This window comes from Echeneis naucrates, chromosome 10 (assembly GCF_900963305.1).
Source record: "Echeneis naucrates chromosome 10, fEcheNa1.1, whole genome shotgun sequence".
NCBI classification, from domain to species: domain Eukaryota; kingdom Metazoa; phylum Chordata; class Actinopteri; order Carangiformes; family Echeneidae; genus Echeneis; species Echeneis naucrates.
Window position 1 is genome coordinate 95,196 of NC_042520.1, and position 21,363 is coordinate 116,558.

Sequence of the window (21,363 nt, forward strand, 5' to 3'; positions counted from 1 at the left end):
GTCCTCTACTCTTTAGCTATGCTGCTGTGGGCCTAGGCTGCTGGGGGCAGGACTGAGCTTCTCTCTCTCTCTCTCTCTCTCTCACCCTCTCTCCCCCTCTCCCTCTTTCTCTCTCCCTCCCTCTCGCTCGCTCTCCTTTTCTCCCCCCTTGCATGCACTGATAAGAACCATCCTTCTTAAAAAACACAGTTTCACCCAGCTCTAAGCATTTATACTGCATTTACTAACCATGTTCTGCCAAAGTCTCTGTCTCTCCCAGTTCCTCTCCTCTCTCTCTGTCCTCATCCTGCAGGTGGTGACTCATCTCCATCCCATGTTCCTGCAACACCTGCTGGTCCCATATAGCATGAATTCTGTACTACAGCTCAACTCCATGAACTTCATGCAGCAACATGTTCCTGCCTACACCCCCCCCCAATGCCTGTCTCACTCTCTCTCTCCCTCTCTCTCCCACTCTCAACCCAACTGGTCAAGGCAGATGGCCGCCCCCTCCCGGTTCTGCTCGAGGTTTCTGCCTCTTAAAGGAAGTTTTTCCTTGCCACTGTCGCCAAATGCTTGCTCATTGGGGGATCTGTTGGGTCTCTTTAAATAATTTTATAAAGAGTTTGGTCTAGACCTGCTCTATATGTAAAGTGCCTTGATGTAACTTTGTTATGATTTGGCGCTATACAAATAAATCTGATTTGATTTGATTTGCTCCCCACAACAAGGAGGTCCTGGTTGGGTTCCCAGCCTGGGGCCTCCAAAAACGTCCTGTTTGGGTTCACTGGTGACTCTGAACTGTCCGTAGGTCTGATTGGTTGTTGGTCTGTCCAGGGTGATCCCGCCCCTCGTCCAGAGTGAGCTGCTATTGGCTCCAGAACCCTCCGTGACTTTCATTGTAAATGTTTTGTTTTGTGTTATCTAATAACGTTTTTAAACCTGTCAATGAATCCACTTTTGTGTGTGTATATATGTTGTGTAGCCATGTGTGTATCTGTTGGGTATCTCTAAATAATTTTATAGTTTGGTCTAGACTTGTTCTATATATAAAGTGCCTTGATGTAACTTTGTTATGATTTGGCGCGATACTAATAAATCAGATTTGATTTGTGTGTGTGTATCTAGATTGTGGGTCTCTGTGTGTATGAACCACAGTCAGTGTTAAAGCCACGGAGACATTTAATGACGTCGTAGCAACACTGAAACACCACACTCATTCTCCATCTTCATCACTGTCAGTACCATGTGACACAGAGGAGGCATGTCACTTCAGATCTAATGATCTAGTGATACATTGATCGATCGGTCAGGTTATAGATTGTAAATGCAGTTAATATCTGATTATTAGAGGCAGAGTATTCAGAAGCTGTTTAATACGCATTAAAGGAACAGTTCCTCACCACGGGGACCTCTGGAGCTGGATCAGATCCAGAGAAGGTGACAAACATGTTTTAGGCTAAAATCTAAATCTGAAGTAATGATGTCACACAACAATGCTACTGAAGACAAATCTCAGTGGACCTCTGTGTCCAGAGACAAAGCAGACACTGGATCCCAGACCTGGTCAAGACCTTGGGCCTCATTTATAAAACTGTGTGCAGGATCGTTACTAAAAGTATACATACGCCCAAAAGCCATGGGTCAGAGTTTGCTTAGGGGTGCACACATTCTCCCGTCAAGTGTTTTTTTTTTACAGATCATAACCTTTGCGTGGAAAGTGACGTACGCCAGTTAAAGGCCCCATTTTGTGCATACACGTTTATAAATGAGGCCCCTGGTCCCTGCATACAAAGGTGGTGACGTCTTCATTGTATTGAAGATGGAGACGGTCTGACCAGACTGATCCCAAACCTGATCCTGGATCTGACCTAGTCCATAACCCATTGACCCTAAGACTGAGACCAGACTGACCAATGGCTGCCAAAGAACTGAACCACTGGGGCCAAGTGGTTCTGAAGTGACCCACCTTTTCTTTGGTTCTCAGACATGGGGTCCAGGACAAGTCCTGAACAGTAGGTTTGCTGTAATGTAGGACTGGTACTTTAAATCTAGTTACTCTTTTTTCTATAGATAAATTTGTATTTCCTACAGGGGGCGGGGCAGGTAACAAGGTGGGGGGCGGTGAGGTTAGCTCAATACTGTTCAATACTGTAAGTCCACATGATTGCTTCCTCCAGAGGATCATGATCAGGGTCCAAGTCCTGTCAGTATTTACAGACAAGTTACAATCCAGGTTCAGGTCTTGAGACTCTGACGTTCTCCACATGAGCCGACGATGTCTTTGCCAGTCAGCCAATCAGGAAGCTGAGTTACAGAAGTCCAGAGATACAACTGAGTGAATCCAGAACATCAAGGAACACTGACAGGAACTCTGGTTTACTTTTTCTGGTTCTGGTTCCATTAGGTTTGGATTGAGTCCTGTTTTCCAGGAACACAACAACCATTTCAAAAGATCAAGAACAGCTTCAGGAACATGTGTAGGAACCAGGAAGTCTTTCTGAAATGGAAAGATCATTTAAAGACACAGGACTCATGAACCTTCCCACATATTCAGGAAAGGTTTTATGAACTTTTTAAAGATTTCAGCAAAGTTTCCAAAATTATTTTAGGCACTCAGGAACAAAACCCAGACATCTTTTAAGGGGAAACAAACAAACAAAAACAAAAAACACAACCCTTGCAGGAATCTAGGATCAATGTCAGGGGCTGAGGGTAGCAGTTAAAGTTAGCAATCTTAAAAAATTTCATGAATAGCATCACTTCTAGTTCTACCACAGGAGCCAAGTCCAGGTTCAGGTAGCTCGGCTGAAATCTTGTTCTCTGGTTTGATTCTTGAAACTGTCCTTTCACTGATTTGACCGGTGACCAGCTCCGGTGTCTCCATTACTGTCTCCTCAAGGGGGGGGGGGGGGGGGGGGGGGCAAGAGTGTCAGAGACCAGGATCCAGACGCTACAGACCATGTTCAGTCTGAAGAAAGTTCAAAAGGAAAATGCTCAAAATAAAAAATAAAAAAAGTAAAATAACTGAAGATGTTTCAGACGCCCCCCAAAAGAAATGCAAGGATGCGGGGTGGAACCAAAAGACCTCAGGACTTGTCATCGTAGAGGTCCAGTGAGGCTTGAATATCTGGCAACTCCATCTCACAAATGATGCTGCGAGGAGACATGGAGTTCCTATTGAAGAAGTGACCGCCGCCTGAAACAACATTTCATTCATTATAGACAGACAGAAAGTTTGTTCAGCAGCATGATCTGAAACAATCACTCAAATAATCCATAAGAAATTAAAAGATGAAAAATAAAAAGTATCTCAGGCTTCAGTTCATCAAATGTTGCTTCTTGTGGTCAGCATTAGTTTCTTCAGTATTAGTTCAAAATATTTTAAATGATTTAGTTCATAATGTAAAAGTTTACATAGTAAAATTTGTCAAATGCCAATAGTTTAATCTTACTGGTCACAGCAATGGTTATGTCAGCAGGAGTCCTGGGCGTGGCCTCAGGGTGGGGTGGGCTGAGCGGCTCCAAACTGATGGACGGCTGAATGTTCTCACCAAGTGGAGCCCTCTGACTGCCAGACGCCTGACTGATGCCCAAACGCTCCACATCCAACACCACACTTTCAACGCAGGGAAGACTGGTCTGAGGACAGAGGACAGACAGAGGAAGGACAGAGGAATTAGTGCTGTCACAAAGAGGTGTCAAACAATATCAGTAAATGTGGGAGGAGACTCACCATAATGCCCAGAGCCTTGAGGATGTTGAGTTTACACATGGGGCAGGTGCAGTGTTCATTCAGCCACGGGTCCACACACACTTTATGGAAGACGTGCCTGCATAGACAGACACTTCACCTGAGACCTTGGATGGATCACATGACCAAAGCAGCCCAGAGACCTGACTGGACCACAGGGATTCTGGTAAATCAGTGTAATGCTGGTTCCATGTTAAGTTTAGATTTACTTTTCATCAGCAACATTTTGGTTCAGCCAAAAATGAGATGAAAACTAAATCAAAACTAAGGCAGGTGAACAGTAACTATGACAAAACTGGTAACGCTTTTATCAACCAATGAAAAATGAGACCAAAATTTTTGCCAGAGCCAAGCTCAAATCAGACGGTCGAGTCAAATCAGGAGACAAATCATTTCACTTGAATATTTTATATTTGATAACAAGAATGTCAGACATATTTCCTATGAACAACGCATAAATTATTTAGAGAGAGCAGGTTAACTGTTCATTGTTTATTTTCTTAATGTTATTGAGATACTTTAAAAAAAAAAAAAAGCCAAGCCAGGTAAATAAAAATGTTTGTTCTCCAAATAACAAGTGAAATCTGTGCGTGTCCATATTGCACATACCAACCTCTCGAGTACAGGGGGTTCTCCAGTGATACCATCCTCAATCCTACAACATTTGGAGTTTACGAGTCTGCACACCATCAATTCCATCAATCATTTAGAAACCTTCTTGAATGCTTTTGCGTCTTAAAGAGGAGTCTCACTTGATGGATGAACACTGCGTCATGCGGCGCAAGATGCCATGCGCGAGATTCACTAACGCCGTTTTTATGGTGTTAATTGGTGCATTTATGACTTATGCCGCCTCACAATGAATGGATTGGCATTGTAAATCGAGGACACCCTGCATTCCATTACAGGTAAAATATAGGATTGATTTAATCTCGTAATAGTGACTACATAAATTCAAGTCAAACTTCAAAGAAATACATTAGTCTATAGAGCAGCACAGCAGCATAGCAGTTAGTGCCGCTGCCCTGCAATGAGAAGGTCCTTTCTGTGTGGAGCTTGCATGTTCTCCGCATGCCTGGGTGGGTTTCCTCCACCATCCAAAGACATCTTGTTCAGATTAATTGGTGACTTTACACTTTTATCTATCTATTGATATTTCTTCTTTTTAGTCAGCTATAATATTGAGTACAACTAAAACAGTGTAGATGACTAAATACGACTAAAACTAAATCAAACTGAACCTGTTCTGGTTTTATTAGTGTTTAAGGATGATAATCATGTAGAACGTCTGTGACTCACTTGCAGGGCAGAATCCGAACCACGTCATTCAGTTGGTATGCTTCAATACACACTGCACAGTGGTTAAAGTCTGGATCAGTCTCCTGTAAAACACACACACCCCCATACATAAACACATGCACAAACCCCACAACAGCTGGACATCAGCAGAATTACATTGAAAGTGAATGCTTTTGATTTTGTCTCTGAAGTGGTCTGGAGTCTGTATGTATCTTCTGTCTATTCTCCATCCTGTGACCTTATTCTTTTGGGTACCATCTGGACCTTGAACCTGGACAGGCTCTAGGACTTTTACCTTGTCCCCTTTCTTCACTGTCCTCGTGGTCAACTTCCCGATTGCTTTCTTTGCTGCATCACCAAGACGGCGCTAGGACACAGAGAGCACAAAGTTAGAGACCAACTCTAAGGTAGTCCACTTCCAGAGAAGAGACTTTGAACTTCATTACTACCCCCTTACCCTAACCCCCCCCCCCTCGCAGATTATTTACAGACCTGATCAGAGGGCTACAGCTAGTGTAGCACAAAACAGGAGGAAGCTAACCATAATCCAATCAACCACAACTCTATCCTTAATTTGTAGATTAACCTGCTACCTGGCTGCGGTCCCTGGTGCTAGTGTAGCGGATCTTCTGTATGAAGTAGAAGATGAGCCAGGCTGAGGAGATGATCATGAGGACGATGAAGGAGATGGAGACAAATACCAAGGAGCCTCGGTTGATGTTTTTGGTGGGACCACGTTGACCAACCACAAGTGAGACCAGGACCGTCAGGTTCCTCTCCAGGTGAGCCAGAATCTCTTTACCGTACACCTCTGTGATCATCACCGCCACAGTGTCCCCAGTACCTGCATATAGAGCTCTAGAATAAGGACCAGCATTACGAACCAGAAAATCTTGTTTTAAGCTGATCTTCTGCATCCTGGGACAAAGTCGGATTTTGGCCCACAGATTAACAGGAAAGCCAGGAAGTAAGGGAGACGGAGAAACCCATGGACTGTCAGGACGATTACCACACTGACCTTCGTGTCCCATCTTGACAGTCTTGTCAGTTGAGTTGTTGTATATGAGGACCGCCGTGGCGTTGAACGCTGCTGCCTTTAGGATTTTCTCCTTAAAGGTACAGTTTCCTCTCTGCAGCAATGCTACCCAGTGGACACTCCGAGGAGGAACCAGGAAGCGAGTGTTGGGGTCACATCCCTGACGGTCGACCACTGAGGAGACACACTGTTATCCATGGGTACTGTATTTGTTACAAATAACCATCGTCATCATCATCATCTTACAACAACAACAGACTGATTAATCAGCCATGGCTGAAGACCTCAGTGACAAAGACAGCTCATTGCACTGCAAACACCATAGTGCATATAAAATTTTTTTTGATGCAAATAAAAAAGCTATAACTATACTATGTGGTCTGTTTATATGGCAGGTTAGGGCTACCAATGCAATAGAAGAAGAGGAAGAAGAGTAGAAACAAAAAAGGTAAAAAGTAAGTGACCTGTTGTTTTTATAAAAATCTTATTTTAATTAAGTCACTGTTATATTTAGGCCAATGGCAAACTTAGCATGATAGCTTCTTCTCAAACCTGAAGCTAAATGGTCCAACTTTATTAACTGCATCACAACTTTTTATTTGCACTGGGGTGTTTTCAGTCCAGGGAGCTTCCTCTGCCACTGTAGAAGACAGTCCTGCAGCTGAAGCCAGTCCTGCAGCTGAGGACAGACGAGCAGCTGAAGACAGTCCTGCAGCTGAGGACAGACGAGCAGCTGAAGACGGTCCAGCAGCTGAGGACGGTCCAGCAGCTGAGGACGGTCCAGCAGCTGAGGACGGTCCAGCAGCTGAGGACCGACCAGCAGCTGAGGACCGACCAGCAGCTGAGGACCGACCAGCAGCTGAGGACAGACCAACAGCTGAGGACAGTCCAGCAGCTGAAGACAGACTAGCAGCTGCAGTGTCCTTGGACGTCTGTAACCTGACACCTCAGAACAGAAGCTCGACCTTCAGTTACATGCAAACCTCTGCAGTGTCTCATCACAACACAGCAGGAAAAGGACAAGACACACAACATGAACACAGACATAAACATGGCCTCAAACAGATTCAGACATTAAACTACCAGAAAATGTTGTTGTTACAAAAGTTTGTTGTTGTAGAACTGTGTTTCTGTTACCATATAAATGTGTAATGTCCTCAGGTGTGTGTCCTCCATACCTCCGTGATGCGGTGCAGGTGCGATGACGATGCCCCTGGCATCCACCTTCGGTGAGTTTTGTCCATATGTCCCATCATCGCTGGTCATGGCATGGACGACGTTTCCTCGTCCGTCCAGCACCGTGGCGTTCACTGTGGCACCAACGTACTCCTCCGACACCATGCTTCTGTCAGAGCGGGCTGCTGACACAGAGTCCGTCAGGACCAGGACCTGGAGTGGGACCAGGACCAGGACCGACACAGCAGGGAGACAGGTCCACTTCAGGGGAGTCATGTCGTCTCCTCAGTGGGCTTCACATCCAAACTGTCAGGAGACAATAATGAACCTTTTTGACCAGAAAGAGTGCAAAGCTGTTTTTCTTTCATCACCAAAAGGTTTTTGTCAAAATGGTCATCAACAAGAGAAGACAAAAAACTGCGTGACAACTAAAACTAAATAAAATGCACATTTGTAAATACCCCCCCTCTAAATTCCTATCTGGTGGAAGAATGGACAGTAAGAATTTTGAGTTGTACTGTCTGTATGACAATAAATATCTTGAATCTTTCATCAAAAATAAAAACTGTAGTTGGACAGAAAGCCAATCGGAGGGTTTTTTTTTTTTCTTCAGCCAATTAGAGTGAATTTCTTATTGAGTAGTGGGAGGGGCTTCAAACATATTCTTGCATATAAAGGACCTCTCCCTCGTTCCCTCCCTCTCTCCTTCTGTCTCTCTCTCTCTCTCTCTCTCTCTCTCTCTCTCTGTCTGTCTGTCTCTCTCTCTCTCTGTCTGTCTGTCTGTCTCTCTCTCTGTCTCTCTCTCTACCCAACCATAAGCAGGAAGCTATGACACCCCCCCAGCCATTTCCTGTCACTCTTAAGACTGTTCTATTGAATACAGCCAGAAGATTAATAGGAAATCATGTGTCTACTGCAAGTTTTAACCATAACACCTGGACTGGACTCGACATGTCTTATAAAAACATCTGCCAAACTGAGAAATAATTTTTCTCAGTGTCTCTGAAATGTCTCACTGTCTCTTTATCGTGTCCATCATTGTTAGATTAAGTTTGATATTTCTTTTTGTCCGCCAACTGTCTTGTCCATTCTGTCTCTTTTTAATTTATCTCTTTTTTAGCTTCATTTGTCAAGAAATGTTGGTTTTTCTTCTCACGTCTTTGTCCATCAGTCTCATTTCACTCTGTCAATTCTTTTGATGCCTAGAATGCCTCTATCTGTTTTTCTCAGTTATCTCTATGAGCTTGTCTATTTGTGAAATATTTCTGTCTTAAGGTGTCCACCACCAGATTTTATTTCCTTTGCAAAGCCTGCGTTTCCACGTTTTTTTGTTGTCTCTTTATGTCTTCTATAATATCCTGCGGTTTTGTCCAATGTCCAATCCTTTTGTGCAAAAATACATTCCACACAGTCTACATTACTTCCAATATTTCAAAGACAATTTGCCCACAAAATTAACTCATAGACGATATTGTCTGCTATGTCTTTCTGGTCATCTATGTTTTATGTCTGTACCCTGAAAATGACAGCGGTGTTACCTGGTCATAATAAACATCTGTTTATTAGAGCAACTTTTTGTCCACAGAGCATGTCCTCTCTGTCCCCCTGTCTTCATCATGACAGAACATGGTTTAATGCCCTCCAGGTTCTTTACCTTTCACCGTCCTCTCCTGTCCCCGGATGTCTCCTTCCTGTCCCTCAGTGGCCTTACGCTGTGTTATTGAGCCCGGAGTTCAGACTGTCAGGTGGAGGACATGAGGACGGTGATGTGTCATATCCAGACCCTGGACCTGGACCTGGACGTCGACCCGACCGATTCTTCTGTCTCTCCGTCGGTTTAAACGACGCAGATGCGGCTCCGCAGCGGGGAGTCGGACACCATAACTCAGTGATTGTCCGGTCAGAGCGGCGCTGCCGGCGGCTTCCCCCCGCTTTGTCTCAACGTCTGCAGGCGAGCAGACGTCCGGGCTCCCGGTCCAACGAACCCCGCTGTCGGCCCGACTCTCCCCCGCTGATGATCCGGTGACTGTCCGATGGGTCCCCGCTGGGCTCCCGGCGGGTGGATCCCGCTGCAGATCGGTGTCAGTCCGCTACTCCCGGTGGTCGCGGTACGTCGCCGGACTCCAGGATCTTGGCGTCTCGTTTGGGGCGCAATGCGCATGCTCACAGCTACTGCAAGGGGAGGTTGGACACAGGGCGCGTGTGTGATACCTTCCTGTGTCGTCACTTAGATTTGCACTGTCGCGATATCTGTCGACAGAGCCTGCTCACCTGTCTGTCTTACTTGCCGTCAGTGACCCCTGACCCTGAACCTAAGTCGACATAATCACAGTTTTGTTCTTATCAAAGTCGTTTATGTCTGTCTTTGTTGTCATGGCAACAGTCAGCCGGTTGATTTAAACAGTGCACAAAAGCAAACAGGAAACCTGTTCATCAGCCGCTGAACAGACAGGAAGCCGGACAGAGAAATATTGTCAGGGCTCCATGAAATCAACAGGACGTCCACTCCACTTCAAGTTTCTTTTTGCAGCTGTCCTACATTTGTTGCAGGTTACCACTTGTATCTGTGTCCTGTCTTTAACATGTCCATCGGTGTGAGTCACAGGTTCAGAACAACACAAACAAATTGTAACTTCTGCGCTCATGAGGCCTTAGTGAATTCCTCAGCACCTGGTTCTAACTATTTAAATGTCTCTGAGCTTGAACAGAGGGAGCTCATGCTGCTTCCTGTTCCTGTTTTACAACGAGGTCCTTGCAAAGATAGACATATTACAAGATCAATGCATTCAAACTCACACGTGGACTCAATCAGAGGAGGCAGGTCTGAGATCAGACAAGAACTACACTGCTGAGCCCCAGGACAGAGAGGAGGAGGAAGAGGCCGCTGCAAAAGAACTGACAGGAACAGACTGACCGACAGACTGAAGAAGCTGAAGATGTTTCTCAGACTTCTGGTCTTGGCATCTCTGTGGTTGTTGGTATATAGCACCTCTCTTTCGTCTCATCCTGCAGACAACACCTCCGGTATTTCTGTCCGTAAGTCCCTCCCCATCAACACATGAACATGTAGTCAGAGGTCTGAGGTGGTTTTCTGGAGAGATTCAGTTCAACAGGTATTGTCATGAACTGAAAGGTATATATGAATATATATGGTTGGATTCAGGTTTGATTTCAGGTTGACGTTCCAGTGTTCTAGTGTCTGCCAGTCTCTGCTGGTCTAGAGACCAGTGTGTTCTGGTCTCTGGCGCTATCTTGGCATCTAGGGACTCATGTGTTCCCTTCTCTACTCGTCCAGAGTCTCACATATTCTGGTCTTGTGCTGGTCTAGAGGCTGACTGATGTATTCTCGTCTCGACTAGTGTCTCCAGGTCTGGAGACTTATGTGCTCTTGTCTCTGCTGGTCTCTGAAAGTGTAAAATCTAGTATGTTCTAGTCCTCTGCAGATTTAGAGAACGACATGTTCTGGTCTCTGCTGGTCCCTGCAGGTCTTCAAACTGACCACATCCTGTAACTTCACCAGCCTGAAGAAGAAGAAGCTGAGGGAGATCCAGGCTCCGACCACCAACCTGTACCTGGTGGCCTTCGTTGTGGGTCTGCCATCCAACTTGCTGGCTCTGTGGGTCCTGCTGTTCCAGACCAAGCCAGTTCCATCCACCACACTACTGGTCAACCTGACAGCTGCAGACTGTCTGCTGCTGCTGGTTCTGCCATTCCGGATCGTGTACCACTTCAAGGGGAACCACTGGGACCTGGGGGAGCCCTTCTGCCGTGTTGTCATTGCAATGTTTTATGGCAACATGTACGGCTCTGTACTGTGTCTTGCCCTGGTGGCCCTGGACCGCTATGTTGCTTTGGTTCACCCATTTGGCACCAAAATGCTTCGCAGCCAATGGTCATACCTGTACATGACCGCAGCAGTGTGGGCTGTGATGCTGGCCACCATGTTGCCGCTGCTGGTGTCACAGCAGACCTACGTGCTGGAAGAACTACAGATTGCCACTTGTCATGATGCCGGGCCCGAGGAAGAGCAGGAGAACTACTTCCTGGCATACTTCACCACTCTGTTCTCTGTCTGCTTTATCCTGCCCTTCACTGCTGTCCTTTTCTGCCATGGGCCCGTGCTGCGTACCCTGCTGGCAGAGGGTCAGCGGTCATGCTGTTCCTGTGACTGTGTTGGTTCTTCTTGTCTTCATCGAATGTGTGCTGCCCAGTAACATCCTCCTCCTTCTCACCTATGCCGACAGCCTGCTAGACGGTGAAGGTGAGGTCTTGTACATCCCTTACATAGTTAGCTTAGCAGTTAGCACCTTCAACAGCTGCATTGACCCCTTCATCTTCTACTACATGTCAGCGAAGTTTAGAGAGAAGGCTAAAGGTGTCCTGATCTACCAACAGGGTCACTTGATTGTGGACAGATCCTCTCTGAGTAACAACATGTCTTACTGCTCCTCAAGCTTAAGGTCAAAGATCACACTGTTGTCAAAATCCACCCAGAGGACATCTGGCATGAGATCACAACTGCAGTTCACGTATCCCACTCTGCCTCTGGATTAGGCCAATATCCCAGCATGCATTTCACTCCCACCCTTGCTGATATTAAAACAAATTACAGACAATCTGTATACCTTGACCTGGACTCTGGGTCTGAAGAGCCTAGTGGAGCTTGCATCTCCATCAGGGGGGGAATCCACTGGTTCTAGAAAGATTGAATCAAACTCTATTGGAAAATATCCCTACTTCTTTTAGTTGAACATATTTTCTTAATGAGTTTATTGTCTCTATAGTTCCAAGCCTTCAATACAACTTGATGTTCAAAATAGACCTTAAAGCAGGGTTGGGTTAGGGGGAGTGACTATTGTGTAATTGAAAGTGTACCTCCCTATCAGAATAGAGTACAGAGTAGGTCAGTTCCACTGCTTACTCCTCATCAGCTGGTGGTTTAAAAAAACACAATCTGGCTGACTAATTAAAAACTGGGGGTTTTAAACAGCAACTCTTGGTCCTGATGGAAGGTCACCAGGAAAGAAGTTCACTCCCCCACTGGTGTCCGAGATTACACATTAAAACGTCACCATGATGACAAGGATCATATGGAATGTGAAAGAGTTATGTGATTACACACAGAAGTGTCTTTCTCTCCTCCCCTACAAACTTTGGAGGATTGAGGTCTCATGGCTACTGAGTAGTTACTTGGATAGGGCGTTCCCTACACGGGTGAGCTCATTCTCTGCTAGCTTTTCCTGCATCCTCTTTTAGCTCTTTAGGGACCCCTGCTTGTCACTATTAGGAATTACAATTGTATGTTTTTGTTCTTTCTACTTCTGTGTTTATGCTTTAAAGTGTTTTCTCTTCATTTTTTACTGTTATACTTTTAATAATACCAATAAATTCCTGATGCACAACAGATGGCAATTGTGCTACTGTTGTTGTTGAGTGTATTTTAGTACATCTCACTCAGTGACTTAAATAAGCTGTGAGATTTCTGTGAAGTAACTTTACTGCACTGGATGAAGTTTTCAAGGTGTATTTTAGCCACATACTAAAATATGGCGAAAAGTCCTTCCTAATATAAATATAATCGTCATAGTAAACCCCACTTTAAATAACTACACTCACAATGTCGTCAATGGGAAAATATGATTTTATTGTGAAAGAAAAGATGCACCTCTTATTTTGAAACAAAAGCGGAACTCGTCTATTGTCGCGGTGTGAGCGGCTGGTCGGGAAGAGAAGAGGAGGAGAGCAGCAGGCACAAATTGGAGAAGAAGAAAACCAGAGAAGAAAACAAGAAACAGCAACAGGAACAGAAGAAGAAGAAAAGAGGAGGAACGAAGAAAACTAGCGAAGAAGAAAAGTGACCGAGCTGAGAGAAATTGCTCTGCTGCAACTGTCAATCAAACAGGATCCAGGTGTGTTCAGGCCACGCCCCTTAAGGGGTGTTTCTGCACAGGTCAGGGCATGCCGACAGCACCACAGTACATTTAGTCCTGTAGAGTACTACAGTCCCAGTGGTTCTTCTTCTCTGGATCTGAGGCACTTCCTGTTGTCCTGTGTTGTTACTGTGGAGATAATTAGGCTCACTAGTTTGCCCAGTACTTCACTGCTGGTAACCATCAGTGTTTAACTAAAAATTTATGATAGATTATCAGTGTAAACAAGCAACGTCTCATCAGAAACTTGGATTTTACAAGCCTGGATCTGTTCATAAAGATGGTCCAGATGAAAGGTGTGTTTGATTTGTACCAGGATGAAAGAATTTACTTCCTCTGCTGTCTTCCTTTTGTCTTTTTTTTTAGCAGGATGAATGGAAGTGTCCCATCAGGAAATTCCTCCACCGCCTCGTCTCACTCACTTCCTGCCCACCCTGATGAAGAGATGTTTCTATCAGCTGAAGATCTCCAGAGTTCAGCAGAGACGCAGCTGCCTGAAAAAAAGTCAGACCAGCTAGATTCCAGTGAACACAGCCACCCACAGGACCCTCCACCAGAAAAACAGGAACTAAAACATTTCCCTGCTCCCAAATCCAGTTCTCTTCCTGCAGAGCAACAACAATCGGGACATCTAGACCAGACATCTCCTACCCAGCGACAAACACTAAGACTTAATCCTCTTTATGCAGATCAAAAGAAACCAGGATGTGTATGCCCACTTGAATCTGAACCAACATTAGATCTTTCTCGAGGCCAGCAAACCCAGAATGGTCCCACAAACCCAGGCACTGCAGAGGACCCTCCTGATCCCCCAAAAGACTTAACTGGTTTTAGTTCATCAATCAATAACGAGTCCAAAGACCAGCAGGACCAACAGCCTTCTTCTCAGAGTTTGTCTTCAGCTACATTGTTGCTGGCTCCACCGGTAACCATTGAGGCGTTCTGCAACCAAGTGCCCCCTCCTACTCAGGAGCCCAAACTGTGTGGCTTCCTGCAGAAGCAAGGGGGGCCCCTGAAGGCCTGGAAGCAGCGCTGGTTCACCTATGAAGAGAAGAAGAACCAGCTGTTCTACTACCGGACACCCCAGGATGTGACACCACTCGGCCGGGTGGAACTTAGCTGTGCCACCTTTACATACCCACTGAAGGCCGAGAATGGCACCTTCCACATCCAGACCCCTGAACGCACCTTCATCCTCAAGGTAAGGGAGCTGCTTCAACAAGGACCACCTGATCCATCATGTGGAGACAGACCTGAGGGGGTTTCGGCAGTTCAATAAACTGGTGAAACCCCCCCCAGGTCTATATCCAGTGTATAACAGGTCTATAACAGGTCTATATCCAGTCTATATCCAGTTTATATCCGGTTTACATGTTAGTTAGCTAGTCAATGAGAACACCAACCACCCCGTCCTTGTCCTCACAGGCTGTGACCCAGGAAGTGATGATCTACTGGTTACAGCAGCTGCAGATGAAACGCTGGCAACACAGACAGATGTCCACCTGTCCAGGCCTGTCAGCTGACATAATCACAGGTGAGACTCTGCCGATCACAGGCAGCTGCGTTTCCATTGGTCTAAGTGGTCCAATGGTCCACGTGTCACTGGTCTGTATCACACACAGTTTTGCTTCCTGTCTCTGCAGACAACTTCCTGCCTCCAGTGAAAAGCCCTCTGGGTCTGGTGGGGCTGGAGGCAGCCAACGCATCATCACTACGCATGCCACTCTGCAACATGTCAATCAAACACCCGCTCATTGAGCTCCAGTGAGTGACCTCTGTGGGGTCAGTTTGAAGGTCAAAAAGCAGGGTGGGGGGCAAACAACTGGTAAATCGGTCACAGCAGTCCTAGTATCAGGGGAGATGTCCCACAGGTTTGATTCTGTGTTCTAATGTCAGTGTTAAAGCCGAAGTGTCCTGTCTTCAGACAGAGTACAACTACATTTCCCATGGGCCTCGCTGTGTGATGTAATTTGTGGAGATAAATAAATAAACTGTTTTTCTGCCCCTCAGAAACTCTGTGCACAGTCGCCGCAAGAGGTCATCTCAAGACTGGAGTCGCATTGAAGCTCCACACCTGATTCAGCTGAGTCCCGAAGAGAGTAGCAACAACAGTAAGGCTTGGACCACAACAGTACAACCACACAACAACAACAGCATAAAAACAACACTCTGGAAATTATTGACTCTGACACTCTGACCCTGGAAAACTTGCAGCACCTCAGACACTGTCCAACCCCCTCTCATCAGCTGACCGAGCAGGTCCAGCATTCCCAGTAGAGGACAGGAAGTCTCCATCCCTGTTTGAAAGCCGGAGCAGGAAGATGAAGAGTCGCAGCTCCTCCTCTATGCCGGTTGTCCAGGGAGACAGTGCACCCTCGTCCTTTGACAGGATGTCGCGTCTCCAGCAAGAGAAGCAGATGCTAATGGAGGAGGTCAAAGCTCAGAAGGTGATCAGGCTCAGATTGTGGTTCAGAGTAGACCTGGTGATGAAGGTTTTAATGAGCTGTTCCCCTGTCCAGGAGCTGGTCTGGATCCTCCATAAAGCCCTTGAGGCTGCTCAGTTGGAGAAACGCACATGTGCAGAGTTTGTGGCAGTGAAGGGTGAGCAGGAGCGTTTGGAGCTGCTGCGACACCGTGAGCGCCAGGCGGCCAACCTGCAACGGCGGCTGGAGGAGATAGAGGGGGAGGCAGAGCTTATGAGGAGGAGACTGGCTCAAAAAGACACACAATTGGCCGAACTACAGGAAAAGGTCAAGATGCTGATGGAGAAGAATGACGCCAAGCAGGAGGTGAGGTCATGCCTAAGGAGGTGCCAAAGACGAAACACCTGAACCTTCAGGTGTTGCAGGTTCTGGGCTAGGATTTTTCTTCTTTACTAAAATCAGCTCTCGTGACTAATGTGTGATTTCTGTTTGACTCTTGCTTCTTGTCAGGTGATCATAAAGCTGTCTGAGCAGCTGACCTTTCTATCCGACTCATGCAGATGCAACTCTGAAGATGATCTAGACATGGAAACCTTCATACCACTTCACCAGGAAATCGAAAACCTGAAGGTAAAGAATCCAAATCTGAAGCTCACACACACACACTTTACAGACGCTCAAGTCCAGCATCCACCTGGTCTACAGGAGTCTGAGATATAGAACCAGGAACTTTTTTTCTGTGCCCCCCCTTTAGGATGACTTGGAGGCCTATAAGACCCAGAACCAGTTCCTGAACTCTGAAATCCAGCAGCTGACCCGCCTATGGGGGAGGAGCTCGGAGCAGGAGAAGAGTCTGATGGTGAAGGTGGGTCAGAATGAGAAAACAGGATCAATTCATTGCTGCGAACGTTTCTGGGAGTGACTCACATTCCTGCCCTCTGATTGGCTGCAGTGTGCCTACCTGGAGGCCAGTCACTGTCAGGTGGAGAGCCGTTACCTGGATGTCCTGCGCAAATTGCAGGAGACCAAAGTTCTGGATCCGGTCCAGCAGGATGCCGTCCAGAGGATGATCGAAGATGCTCTGAAGGGAGAACTGAAGAACTTCAGCCAGCAAAGCATATCCCGGTACGTTAGCTTTACCATTAGCATCTTTATTGTCATCATCTTCATCATCATCACAACATTTTACACAAACACACAAAGAAAGAAGCACAAAGTGTAAATACAACATGTGACTCTCTGTGTTGTCTCCTCAGGGATCATGATGAGTATGGGTTTAAAACTGTCCCAGACTACGAGGTGGACGACATGAAGCTGCTTTCAAAGATCCAAGCTCTGGAGATCCGCTCTCACAACCTGCTGTACCAGGTCAGACCTGAAACTGGAGGACAGTTTGTGGTGCTCCTCTGAGCTGACCAGTGATCAAATGTGTCTCTGCCCCCACGTTCACTCTCCCTTGTGCACTGTTCCCTGTCCCCCGTCCTCTTGTCCTCTGTCCCCTGCAGGACGGGGTGGAGCATCCCCTCCTGAGCCGCTGGGCTCAGTTTCTTGCTGGAAGGTCTGAGGACGACCTCTGCCCATCCCCAGAGCTCAAAGGTCTGCTGCGGGGGGGTGTGCCACGGGAGTACCGGCAGAGAATGTGGACCTGGATGGTCCGAGCCAGAACCAAGACCATCAGAGACCGGCAGCCTGCGCTATACCAACAGGTGCAGGTCTGATGTGGTTCCTGCAGGTCTACTTGTTCTGCTCTGGAACTTGTTCTTAACAGCTGTTTACCTTCCAGCTGCGTGAAAAGAGTCGCACGTGTCCTCATCCAGCCTCCAGGCAGATCCAGCTGGACTTGCACCGCACGCTGACAACCAATCAGCAGTTCTCTTCGCCCTCCAGCCCCGCCCTCCATCAGCTCCGCCGCATCTTATTGGCCTTCTCCTGGCAGAACCCTGCTATTGGCTACTGCCAGGGCCTTAACAGGTACAATGTCTGTTGTTATACAATGCTAATACTCTGGACAGGAGGACAGCTGGAGTGGGAATCTGAGTCTCTGTGATCATGGTACTGTTTCTCAGGTTGGCAGCCATTGCTCTGCTGATCCTTCAGAGTGAGGAAGATGCCTTCTGGTGCCTGGTGGCCGTGGTAGAAACCATCATGCCTCAGGACTATTACACCAAGAACCTAGTGGCATCTCAGGTCAGGGAGCGCTTCATGCTCACCTAATGCAGTCAGTTTATCACACAGTGGCTGACTAAAATGATGATGGTTAGGGATTGATCAGGTAGATCAGGTTTAATTATTGGCGGTTTCTGATTAGGCAGACCAGCGGGTGCTGAAAGACTTCCTGGCAGAAAAGCTGCCTCGGTTGGCGTCTCATTTTGAGGATCACAGTATCGACGTTTCTCTAATCACCTTCAACTGGTTTCTGGTGGTTTTCGTGGAGAGTCTTCCCAGCGACATCCTGCTACCGCTGTGGGATGCCTTCTTGTACGAGGGTACTAAGGTACCAACACCCGAACGCACTATTAGGAAAACACACACATTACACAAACACTGTTGACCTGCTCATCTCTGTCACCTTGACAACTGTGTGTAGAGATGAGTGTTGAGGAGCTGGGTCATCAAACAACAGGTGTGTTTCTCAGTTACTTGTGTGGTTCTTGTTGTAGGTGATCTTCAGGTATGCTCTGGCTCTTTTCAAATACCAAGAGGAAAACATCTTGAAGATCCATGACAGGGTGGAGATCTACCAGTACCTGCGCTTCTTCACCAAGACCATCTGTGATGGCAGGTAGAGACTTACCTGGACTCACCTAAATTGTGTGTTCATCCGGGGCCTGTATCTCTGTGTGGAAATGTCCTCTGTCCTGTAAACCACGTGTGTCTGTCTGTGCAGGCGGCTGGCCACCATAGCCTTCAATGACATGAACCCATTCCCTGGGCGCCTGCTGAGGAGCCGGAGGATGCTGCACCTGGAGCACCTGCAGGCTGAGCTGCAAGAGTTGGAGGAGCAGCAGAAGGAGTTTGTGACGGAGAGCATAGAGCGCAAAGACAAAGAACTGGATGCCATTGTGAGCGAAGAAGACGACGAGCTGATTGTTGATGGTCACTCAGCTAATCTGACTTTAGCTGTCTGACTGTAGGGCATCTGTTTCCATCAGGTCATGTCGTCCACCTGCATTCACCTGTTTTCAAAGGTCAAAGGTCACTCACACTCAATCTGAGGTTTGCGTGCTGCTCTGAGTATTCCCTCTTCTCTGAAACTATTACTTGTCCTACATCTATGTGGTGACTGCAGTTAACCAGTTATTGATCAAATATCAAAAAATTTCAGAGGAATTGATCATCTGAAGAAACATAATTTCACTGTTAAATTTTATTTTGAAACAATTCTTGTTGTCCCCTTCATGACTTCTCTTGAAACATTGTTTTAACATTACCATTTTAGTTTTACTACTTCTAGAAGGTAACACCTGAGCCTGGTCTGGAAACACAAACACAATCTGTTGCCGCGTGTAAAGAGATTCTCCAAATTTTTATTTGTTATTTATTGAATTAAGATAAATTTCTTGATGTTCAACACGTAGTGTTGAAGAGGGGGCTGTTAGTGAGTGGGGTTAGTGTCAGAGATCAATAAGGTATCAAACTGAACACAGCCAATTTCAAAGCTTTATAAAGTATATTCAGTGATTCAGAAATAACCAATGTCACTCTACTGATTGGTTTACATCATCAATAATTCTCCTTGCACAGACGTCTCAAATAACTGAAGGTGGCAAGTCTACTTATAAATGTCATCCCAATCTATACATTTTCATTAATCCATCACATCTGGATCTGGTTCTAGGTCTCGATGTAGATCCAGGTCCAGGTCTAGATGTGCTTCAGTGGTCAAACTGTCAAACTGATCCAAGAAATTACCACCTGGAGTCTTAGCTCGAATCAAATCTTCTGAGTTTAGGATGATGAGTTTGATAAATGAATTTCCTCTTAGCTTAATACTAACTATGCTCTATGAATTTGAAGAAATCCCATCTGATTTGATACTGAAGAAAATAGCTAGCCTTGGATAGCTAATGCTGTTTCAGACACAGAGGGTGCAGCTGAACAATAACTAAAGATTACCAGATGAGATAGAAGCTAACATGAGCACAGGCTAAATCGTTAATGTTAGCCAGCTGAAATGTAAACCTCGCTGTGAAGTTCAGCTCTGCAGTGTCTGTGCTCAGTGGTGTTTAGGTTTTGTTTTTTATCATTGTTCATTGTTATTTGTCCGTACATATTATTTAAACTTTTGGATTTTCTCATTTCTATTAACAAGTTTTAAAATTGTTGTGCATTATTGCATGATTGCTTTTGAGAAGAGCAGAAAATAAACAGAAGAAAGTTTTTCATTTTAATATTTTTCTTAAAAAACAAATTTACATAAGAAATGAAAAATATATATAAAAAAATCAAACCAGAACAAAAGATTTTTTTTTCAATGTTACAAACAACATTTGCAGAATCAACACTTGTCCCACCCGACGTCATCTGACGACTTCATCTGACATCAGACTGTCAACCTGCCAAGCCAACCTTCAGCTGCATCTAGCTCTCTGTCAGAAAACATCTGATGATGTCATCAGATGATGTCAGAGAGCATGAGGTTGAGTCGGTGAGTCTAACGGCTGATTATTGACTCTGATATGATGCTGTGATTCAGGAAAACATGGACATGCAACTGGTTCTCGACCAGCTCCTCTTCCTCAGCCCTTCATCTTCTGTTCAGGGCCGAACAAGCTGCACCCCAGGGTAAAGGCATTACCATGACGACCAAACACTGAAATGTGATTATTTGACAGCAGAATTAAGGACACTCCAATCGATTGATTTTTTTTTTTCACAGATCTGGAAAGAATAGCCACGGCTAATGCTAAGCTAATGCTAAGCTAACGTTATTTTATAGAATGGGTGAGTTGGCATCCATTTAAAATTTTTGTTACGGCTGAAACATCAGAGCTTTCTCTTGGACGCCTGTGATCAGCTGATCCACTAACTTCCTGTGACCTCACACGCCACCTTTACTGATTGGAGCGTCCCTAACCCATGGCTCACCTGTCCACCTGACACCTTCAGTGGGCGGAGCTTTTTCTCTTTGAGCTGATTGGTTGATGCAGGGCATGCAGCTGATTGGTCAGCAGGTGACATTAGTGGAGAGGTCGAATGTCCTGCTGCAGTGTCACTGCTTCAAGAGAAACTGACACGTCAACGGTTGTCAAGGACGCATAACAAAGACAAAGGCTGAGGTTCATCTCTGATAACTGATGTGAGATTAATGAAGAACCAGTGATGGGTGAACAGATTAAATCTGCCCCTCAACAAGGTCACATGACCCAAACTAAATCAGTCAACCACTGATTTTAAACAATAAAAAATATCTATAAACATCTTTATGCTAGTAACACAACTGATCCAGGTTCATCTTCCTAATCCTCACTGCAGGGTTTGGGTTCTGAATCTGGACCAGACCCTAGACTTGGACCTGATGATGGACGCGGTAATTGTCTTTACTACTGGAAAGACCTGAGGACTCACATTATGACATCTGTGATGACATCATCTTCTGTCACGATCAGTCCTGCCGACACAAATACTTACATCCTGAAAAGTGAGATGAGCTGGGGGCTGATGGGAAAGGGAGTTCTTAAAAACTAGATCCTGTACTGGTCACATGACAAACAACTGCGAGTATTCAGAGTCCTGGACCTGGACTGAAAAAAGAGTGAGTCCTGA

At 45.8% G+C, this 21,363-nt stretch overlaps 3 protein-coding genes across 5 annotated transcripts; 2 read left to right on the forward strand and 1 right to left on the reverse strand.

Annotated features, from left to right (window-relative positions):
* Positions 1-2,512: 2,512 nt before the first annotated feature.
* rnf130 (ring finger protein 130) lies at positions 2,513-9,398 on the reverse strand. 2 transcript variants are annotated; one of them, XM_029512286.1, is made up of 9 exons: positions 8,899-9,398; positions 7,247-7,550; positions 6,051-6,242; positions 5,626-5,876; positions 5,328-5,399; positions 5,033-5,115; positions 3,716-3,812; positions 3,435-3,621; positions 2,513-3,178 (listed from the first exon to the last, which is right to left on the reverse strand). In XM_029512286.1, the coding sequence occupies exons 2-9, from the start codon at positions 7,518-7,520 to the stop codon at positions 3,069-3,071; spliced, it is 1,266 nt and encodes a 421-aa protein (XP_029368146.1). In that variant the 5' UTR covers positions 7,521-7,550; positions 8,899-9,398; the 3' UTR covers positions 2,513-3,068. The 2 variants fall into 2 exon arrangements, with proteins under 2 accessions (XP_029368146.1, XP_029368147.1); XM_029512287.1 differs by having other exon boundaries at positions 8,783-8,914.
* LOC115050359 (proteinase-activated receptor 4) lies at positions 8,833-12,167 on the forward strand. The gene is given in 4 exon segments (XM_029513195.1): positions 8,833-9,266; positions 10,231-10,281; positions 10,723-11,394; positions 11,396-12,167. Coding segments are annotated over 4 exon segments (1,560 nt in total). The 3' UTR covers positions 11,799-12,167.
* A 773-nt stretch (positions 12,168-12,940) lies between these two features.
* tbc1d2 (TBC1 domain family, member 2) lies at positions 12,941-19,982 on the forward strand. Of its 2 annotated transcripts, none has more exons than XM_029512336.1 (17): positions 12,941-13,153; positions 13,541-14,375; positions 14,600-14,708; positions 14,818-14,938; positions 15,185-15,285; positions 15,389-15,621; positions 15,694-15,963; positions 16,108-16,227; positions 16,352-16,462; positions 16,550-16,722; positions 16,854-16,965; positions 17,103-17,309; positions 17,381-17,568; positions 17,664-17,784; positions 17,906-18,091; positions 18,258-18,379; positions 18,485-19,982. In XM_029512336.1, the coding sequence occupies exons 2-17, from the start codon at positions 13,545-13,547 to the stop codon at positions 18,723-18,725; spliced, it is 3,246 nt and encodes a 1,081-aa protein (XP_029368196.1). In that variant the 5' UTR covers positions 12,941-13,153; positions 13,541-13,544; the 3' UTR covers positions 18,726-19,982. The 2 variants fall into 2 exon arrangements, with proteins under 2 accessions (XP_029368196.1, XP_029368197.1); XM_029512337.1 differs by having other exon boundaries at positions 17,103-17,303.
* The last annotated feature ends 1,381 nt before the right edge of the window (positions 19,983-21,363 follow it).